This window comes from Metopolophium dirhodum, chromosome 1, assembly GCF_019925205.1.
Source record: "Metopolophium dirhodum isolate CAU chromosome 1, ASM1992520v1, whole genome shotgun sequence".
NCBI lineage: Eukaryota > Metazoa > Arthropoda > Insecta > Hemiptera > Aphididae > Metopolophium > Metopolophium dirhodum.
Window position 1 is genome coordinate 48,679,229 of NC_083560.1, and position 9,262 is coordinate 48,688,490.

Sequence of the window (9,262 nt, forward strand, 5' to 3'; positions counted from 1 at the left end):
TTATTTAAATCGTGGAATTAAGCTCATAACAAATTATGTTACTAGTTTACTACTTAAAAGTTACAATATAATATATACATATATGTATTAAAGTAAATAATACATTGGTGACTGTGGGCTATGGTGTTTTGAAGAAGAGTGAGAAACTGAGAGAGTTAAATTGTACGACCAGATAATATTCGGTAGGTAACATGATTTTCGTTCAGATTAATATAAATTATATTATACTGTTCTGTGGACTGTCCCACTGGGTATCAATAAGGCACGACTTATCACGAAGTAGTGATACTGATAATACACTATCATTAATATAATCACTACATTATCTCCTTTTTAAAATGTCTTAACTTGTTACAAAAAACCAAACATGATGTTTTAATTACATTTAATGATCAATACCTACTATTCAACTATTATAACCAAATCTCAAAGAAACTTTTTTAAATTTGTTCAGAATTTCAGAACGTATCACTGTGCTCTTTTTTTTTATGATTTTCCTTCTTATTATTTATGTTACTTGTTGCTGACTTCTCATCAACGATCAACCATTTATCATTATCTGTGTCTCTTGGATATCTTAAATGGTTCTTATGTACTGCTCTATTTCAACCACTCAGGTATATTACTAACAAATATTTATTTATTTTTGCTCATAACTATTTGAGATGTAACTAGGGCATTTGCCACCTAATAGTATTTATTGCAGTCTGCAAGTGGACCTTTGGCTCAATGTTATTTCATAATTTTTAAATTTCATATACATATTAATATTAAAGGCCCACAGTAGATGTTGATTGTGTCCAGCTGTATTATACAGCTACTGCGGCGGCACCGCTAGGACAGTACAATTTTACAGCCACCACTGCAGCGAGTGCAGGCCACAATATATAATTAAGTACATTCAAATTTAATACTTATAGCTTTAAAGAGAAACTGTAATAACGATTGCAACAAGAATTATAGGACATATTTTGTAGCACATAATATTAATTATTAACAAAAACATTTTTGTATTACATACATAATACAAATTATATATATATTAATTTTATTCATTAATACTTATTTACTTGAAACACGATTAAAAAAATATTTAAATATCTACAACCGATTAATGTTTTATCATGACGGAAGAAATATCTTAGCTTAATTTTGACTAAAATGTACACAGAACTTTATAATTTTTTTTTGTCTACATTCACAGTAAGTTGTTGATAAAACTATTGGTGATAATGGGACATAATAATTCTACGATTTACTTTGTGGTGCAACAAACAGTTTTATTGTACAGATTATTATATTCCAATATTATTTTTGTATCTTCAAAATGTACTGTTTATATAACATAAATTTCTTATTTTTATTATTATTCTTATCTATTGTTACTAGCTAGTAATAAATAGTAAATTCTAATGTAATAATTCAGTATGTAATAAGATTTTTAAAATAAATATGAAATGAAAAATATCTGCTGTCAAACGTCTACTTGCAGTGAATCCCACTATACCACCTATGATATGTGCCAAATGTTTATTTTTTATTAGAGATAATCCTCAATAAGACGTTACACTAGCATGTATTATGCAAATTTGTGTTAAACAGAACCAACTTTGTTTTTTTTACTTTAATATTAGACTGAGTTGACATTATAATCCGACTCAAAGGTAAGAACATTATCTAGAGCACCTCATAGGCCTTTATAAATATTTTAATTAGTCAATTATTTGTAATGTTACAAATTAAAAATGCTCTTACTCGCTATAAAATTCAGTGTTGTAAGGTATTTGAATTAAAGTATTCTATTCTGTTCTCCGTATTGAATACTTTTTTAAATACTTTTTATTTTGAAGTATTTGAATAGTATTTTAAATATTTTTTTTTATTCTTTTAATTCTTGATTTGTTTTTATTTATAATCCTTGTTAAATAAAAATACAGCACCGTCGTGGTTATCCTTCAACGTTACAATAATATTATATTATACTATATTATATATTTATCATTTATGGACAATTCAATATCGGTTTTCGTTGATAATAGCTTGAATAATTTTTTTTTCTTCAGGAACCAGTTTATTGTCAACGACAATCAAAATGGTTTGTCGGTACCAGAATTAGCTTATTAATAGTTAATAGCAAAATATATATTATGCAATAGGTAAGTGTTTGCTTAACTGATAATAAAACGTTGTAGTATTTAATATTTTAATATTAACTATATAGTATTGTATAGTTATAAATACTATATTTGTGTTTAGTATACTATTAACATATCCTTTTTTTATGTCAATATTAAATAAATTTATATTGAATATATTATAGAATTTACTCCTGGGGGCCCCCCACGAGAGACTTAGTGGTGCTTAGTATTATTTTTTGATAAATAAAATAAAATCATGTCAGTCTTAAATAATTTTCTTTCTTATCAAAAAAATGTGCATTCATCTGCATTTATACATACATTTAACTAATTTATGTCTGGTTGCATAAAAAATTAATTATAGTTTAGTGTTATAATAAAATTTAATTGACCAATCATAGACCACTACATCATATTTAAGGGACCATTAAGTCATTATCTATTCAATAAATATTAAGTGATTGTTCATGCAACCCAGCATAGATCTTTTTAATACCAAATCCTATTTTAATTTGCATTTTTCAATATAATTTCCACCCATCAAAAAATCAAAATAAATTTTCTTATCCTAATAATATCTGATTTGTATTGAATTTAAATGTAGCTGATACACTTGCTATTATTAACATTGTATCTTAAAAAACCTTAAAATGTATTTATTATCAAATATTATTTAGAATTTGATGATGACTCCAGTTGTTGATATGATCCTAACAAATCTAGCACAGAAAACTACATATACTTACAAACAAATCCTCAATATTTGATAAAGATAATACTGAGTTTCTATAAACTTCATAAACATAATTATTTATTTATTTAATGGCAAATAATAATAATAATAATATACTAATATTAATGGTTACTTTATAATCAACACATATTCAAATACTACCATTATTTTTTTGGTATGAATACTATGTGAATAGCCCCCATTAGCAATTTACTAAACTTTGCTTGTTCTAACATTTTTTTCATTAACAAACCTATCTATTTCTTTGTTTACCTTGTATTTTTGTTTAAACAATATGATGTCAAAAATAGTTTTAAAATTATTTTTTAATACTATCTTAGATTTATAATTTTTTATTAACATAGTTTGTTGACTGGTATGATAATTGTCATTCTATCAAGTCATCTAAACCGTCTACACCATCATTGATATAATCACTAGTATTAGGTAATTGATGAAAGTGGGTCTAATATATTATTACTTAGTAAAATTTGATTAATTTGAAATACATCCCTTCAGCTTGGTACAGTTTACCCTACCACTTGCCAGACTCAATCTAAGAGACTACTCTAGACTCACATGGATTTTTTTTTGTAACAAACAAATTCAATTACACTGTTAAGTCTTCCATATACCACCAATTTTCTCAATATTTTTTCATTTTCTGATGTAACTAAAACAAAACTACCTAATAAATTAATTATTGGTACCTATGTCAAAAACATTTTTAAATACATATCTTTATTTATCAAATCCCGAAACGATTTAGATTTCGATTTTTTTGTTTTGCAACACTGCTGGCACTAGTCACTGATTTCATACTTTAGATTCTGAGCGGGGCAATGAATATATTAATATTACAAGGTGTGTTTTTTTTTTTATAGAAATAATGCTTCGATGCTTTTGATATTTTTATTTAAGTTAAAATCAAACTACAGTATATTTAAATAATTACAGTATTTTGTCATAGACCAGTTTCATTCCTCCATACAACAGATACAAAATTGACGATTCCTACAACGTTACCCCCAACCTCGAGAGCTCCACAGGCATAATACTAGTCTTATAAATCCTTCATTATTCTTTTAACAGGAATACAACAAATGCCCACTGGCAGCGAGACCCTGATAAATCAACTAATACCAAATCGCCGTCTTCAAACTCGTAATCTGTACATTAACTTGTTACCGCGTTATTGTACGAAAAATAAATACGAGTTGGTATGTATTTACATAATATAAACATGATTAGTAAAGTAAAGTACTGTTAAACTTTAATTGGTAACCGTGTGTTATTTTAGCAGAACCCGAGAAAATACTCGTGACGTCGTTTGTGGCAGGACGAGTGGCACTAAAATGAGCGATCTTCCGGGCAGTTCGAAGACGCGTGAAGACGATAAACCGTTCGCATGCAACGTTTGCAACATGTCATTCACTCTAAGTAGCCATCTGATTAAGCACCGGCAAACACACACAGTCGTGGAGCCGTACCCATGTGATATTTGTGACAAGTCGTTCGCTGATAACAGTCAGTTGATGAAGCACCGAAGGAACCACATGGTAGAGAAACCGCACTCGTGTGATTTTTGTGACATGTCTTTCGCTCAAATCAGCCATCTGAACAAGCACCGGCGGTCACACATGGGTGATAAACCGTTCCCGTGTGACATGTGTGACAAAGCGTTCGCTGATAACAGCCATCTAACAAGACACAGGCGGACTCACACGGGTGAAAAACCTTACCCTTGCGGCGTGTGTGACAAATCGTTTGCTGATAGTGATGGTCTAACGAAGCACTGGCGGTGGCACACGGGCGAAAGACCGTACCCTTGCAACATGTGTGAAAAGTCATACGCTGATAGCAGTAGCCTGACGAAGCACCGGCGGTCGCACACCGGCGAGAAGCCGTACTCGTGTGATGTTTGCGACAAGTCCTATTCTCAAAGCAGTCATCTGACGAAGCACCGACGGACACACATAACCGATAAACCGTTTCCGTGTGATGTGTGCTTTAAATCGTTCACTGATAACGATTTTCTTACAAAACACCGGCGGACACACACTGGCGAAAAACCATACCCGTGCGATGAGTGTGAAATGTCGTTCGCTCAAAGCAGCAATCTTACGAAGCACCGGCGGACGCATACTGGCGAAAGACCGTACCCGTGTGACATCTGCGATCAGTCGTTCGCTGTTAGCGCCAGCCTGACTAAGCACCGGCGGACGCACACTGGTGAAAAACCGTACCCGTGTGAGGTGTGTGACAAATCGTTCGCTGATAGTGGTAGTCTGACAAAGCATCGGAGGACGCACACGGGTGAAAAACCTTATTTATGCGACGTATGCAATAAGTCGTTCGCTATTAACGGTAATCTGACGAAGCACCGCCGGATACACACGGGCGAGAAACCTTACTTATGCGATGTATGCGAAAAGTCGTTTGCCGATAGCAGTGGTCTGACGAAGCACAAGCGGACGCACACGGGTGAGAAACCATACTCGTGCGAGGTTTGCGAAAAGTCTTTCAGTGATAGCGGTACCCTGAAAAAGCACCGACGAATAAAGCACACACAACCGGAGCAGCCAAACATTTCAAAAAATGCCACGATCCTGTCCGACGCATGATTGAGTCAACAATTATACTTTCGATGTTATAATACTAATATACCATAGTTATATTTATTCGATAGTAGCATGACTGGTGGATACAAGAGGGGAGGATAGGGTGATTCCAAGAAATTAATAGATTTTATGATTTTTATGATTTTATGTTCTAGTTTTTAAAAATGTAATTATATAATATTATAATGAAGATTAAGAGCTGTTATGGTAGAATACGTACTGCTAAACTAGATATTAATGATGAATACGTTTTAATAAGAGATAACTCGATGTATAAGAGGTCAAAAGTTATAATTTTTAATAAGTTCATTAAAACCTTGTATGTTCACAGTAAAAATAAATTATGATTGCCATTTATAACAAGTCCTATTTAAATTTAAAAGAAAAATTATAATCATGTTGAAAAATAATTTTAAGTTCTAAAAGAAATAATTTAATTAATTTATAGAATATTTTACAAATAAATCAGTTGTAACACCGAAAAACAAAAATCTTCAACAACAATTATTTGTTTTAGATTAATGCAGTGTTGGGTAAATTACTTTTAAAAACTAATGAAATTACATCACTCATTACTTCAAATATTTTTATTTAAATTACAATTGCGTAACCTAAAATAATTTTTATCACTTTATATTATTTTTCATTAATAAAGTATAGTGCGTTACAAATAACATTACTTTTTTTATCATTGTAAACAGTTAATTTTTTTTTTACCTAATCAAATCAATTTCATTCAATTATTATGTATATATTTGGCAATCATAGACCTAGTCATAATAGACTTATTATGTACAAATGTACAATCAGTAAGTCATTAATCATAATTAAATTTTATTTTTAAACCGAACTCTTTTCTTTCTGCTAATTAAGTGATAACTTTTATTCCTGGATTGTTTAATAATATTCTTAAGAGGATGTTAGCGCATTATTTGTTTTTACTCTCTAGCCTACACGCAACATAGACAAAACGCATTTAAGCAGAATCATTTTTTCTATGTTTTAAAGTAATCTTAGAGTAAAATCCCCCATCACAAAAAAGATAGAAAATAATATTTTTTAGGAAATGTCATCGATTTGTCTAAATATTGTCTCAAAACAATTTAAACATTATTTAAATGTACACAATTTTTTTGTTTATTTTTAAAGTCGAATACAAAGTCAAATAACAATAAAATATAAAATCGATATGTCAATCCCTCAAAAATATTATTATCTATCTTTTTTGTAATGGGTGATATTACTCTAAGATTACTTAAAAGCATAGATAAAATGATTCTGCGTTAATGCGTTTTGTCTATGCTGTGTGTGGACCAGAGAGAGAAAATAAATAGTGCGCTGATAACCTCTTAACTATTATCAGAATCGAAAATAAATATTATAATTGATTTATAATTTTTCTGAAATATCCTAACGGCTTGCTTTGTAATACATTCAAAACTATAATTTTAATAATGTGGAAAATAACGCGTTAGTTCATAGAAATTAATTTAAAAAAAAATAATTTTGTTACTACTGCGTTGCTGAAAAAGTAATTGCGTTACAATGATTTTTTAATTTGCGTTACGTTACTACCTAACACTGTAATAATGCTCCCCTATAAAATGTAGTGCTTGTGACATAATAAACTACTTTTGGCCTCTTAAGCCGGATCCCACTACACAGTGTCGTGGGATTTCGTACTTTTATGTTTATACCAAAATGCAATGATATGAATATTGTACCTGATGATAACATAATAAAATTGTACTTTAGTTATCACTTTTCCGCACATAAATGTAACCACACGGTCGAAAGTTGAATATATTCAACTATGCGGTATCGTTTGTTAACTGTGATTATTTTACACGTCACGGTGTAATGTGAACCCGGCTTTCGCCATCGATGTATTATTAAGAGTTATGGTAGTATAGGTACTCTGGTACTTTACTACTATTATACATTTATATTGTGAATTAATAGATAAATGTATTATTAACAAAGTTATACATTTTGATGAATTAACTAAGCCTTGTAAAAATATTGATGAACAATGTAGATACATTAGGCATATTATACTTGAACATCCATAATTTATTATTATTATAATAATAAAAACTAAAATAATAGTTTCTATTTTTTCTTTATTATTTAAAATTGTATATTATATATATTATTAACAAATAACAGATACTTTCAAGCTCTTAATATATTTTATTAAAAAACTTCATAATTTAAATTTAAAAAAAGCTGGTTAGTGGATGTCGCACTGCTGTACAGTAGGTTACAAGGGGTCAATGTATAATGGATTGGATTGTATTAAACTTTTATAATATCATTGTATAAGAAAGACGATTCTGAGCAGAGACTGTCAGTCTGGATATTTTATATTGTTATTTGTTGTTATTATAATAGTAAGCTGTAGCTTGTAAGTTGAATTAATATTATAATATCATAATTTTTTTTTAGTTTCTATGGTGATATACAAAGCGTTAGAAATTAAAATCCTGTTTTTGCCGGTTTTTTGTAATTTGTTGGTGGTTTTTCCACATTAAATAACTATTGATAAAATCAAAAAATTACCTCTGTAAAGTACCATCTTGATCCAATTTGCTAAAATATAAGATACTATATTATGTTGAAATGTGAAGACATTTTGTATACAGAATAAAATAATAAATAAAAAATAAAAATAATAAAGACCATTGTAAAACCACTAGCGAGGGGAGTCGCTCTGATCAGAATCTAAAATATACCTACATAATTATTTTGAATATTTTTACTATCTATGAAATTTTTTGAATTAATTTCTACTACCTATTTGACAATAGTACTAAAAAAAATTTTTTATTGGCACTTTTTTTATTTGATCTTATTTATATAACATCCAACTATCTGTTCTTTCTTAATCTCTCTTTGATATTCCTTTGATCTTAAAAACAGATGATATTTGATACTGCTGGATATAAAAGTTTGTTTTATTAAACATACTTTAACATAAATTCCAAACTACCCTTGAAGAAATATTAGGTGATAAACCTACCTATATAATCCAATATAAAACCATATATACTCCACCAATTTCGTTTATTTTAGAAACTAGTGTGATTACAATATTAGTATAATGAATAATTTTGTTAACTCTACATAGATAATGATATAATTCATTAAAAAAATGAATCTGGTTAAAATAAAAAATAGAAATACCTAATCAAATTGACAATATGGGACATTTTCCCTGTCATTTAAGAAATGCATTTTGTTGATTATTGTTTATTATACAGATATATGTATTTTATACATGGATCAATTATTCCTAACTATCAAGCCTAATATAAAGCCCCCCCCCCTTGTGGGGCACTGACTCTAGAAATACTCTAATATAGTTATCATATTATATTTACCATTGAGTATGGTTACAACTTACAATACACAGGTAAATCACAAATAAATAATTAATTATCTAAATTAAAAATGTTTCTTTTGTATTAAAAAAATGTATTTATTTTTATTGAATACTCAATATAAATAATTAGAACAACTTCTGAATAATAATACGTGTACCTATCTACTCTTTGAATAGGAAATAACAAAATTCAGTATAAGTAGCTATCTAATGAAAATATAACAATACTATGTATAACTATTTACATAAGTATTTTTAAATTATAATAGTTATATATTCCAACCAATATTTATATTTAAATATGCTTAAAATAAAAATAATTATCAGTTATCATTTTGTTATCACAGATAAAAATTACACAACTTTTTATTCAGAAAATGTATAA

General features: G+C 28.9%; 1 protein-coding gene across 3 annotated transcripts; it reads left to right on the forward strand.

The window, feature by feature from the left end:
* Window positions 1–339: 339 nt before the first annotated feature.
* On the forward strand, window positions 340–8,235 carry LOC132935898 (zinc finger protein 271-like). 3 transcript variants are annotated; one of them, XM_061002532.1, is made up of 4 exons: window positions 340–617; window positions 2,064–2,156; window positions 3,964–4,091; window positions 4,172–8,235. In XM_061002532.1, exon 4 carries the CDS (start codon window positions 4,227–4,229, stop codon window positions 5,493–5,495), a length of 1,269 nt encoding a protein of 422 aa, XP_060858515.1. In that variant the 5' UTR covers window positions 340–617; window positions 2,064–2,156; window positions 3,964–4,091; window positions 4,172–4,226; the 3' UTR covers window positions 5,496–8,235. The 3 variants fall into 3 exon arrangements, with proteins under 3 accessions (XP_060858515.1, XP_060858516.1, XP_060858517.1); XM_061002533.1 differs by having other exon boundaries at window positions 4,175–8,235; XM_061002534.1 differs by lacking the exon at window positions 2,064–2,156.
* The last annotated feature ends 1,027 nt before the right edge of the window (window positions 8,236–9,262 follow it).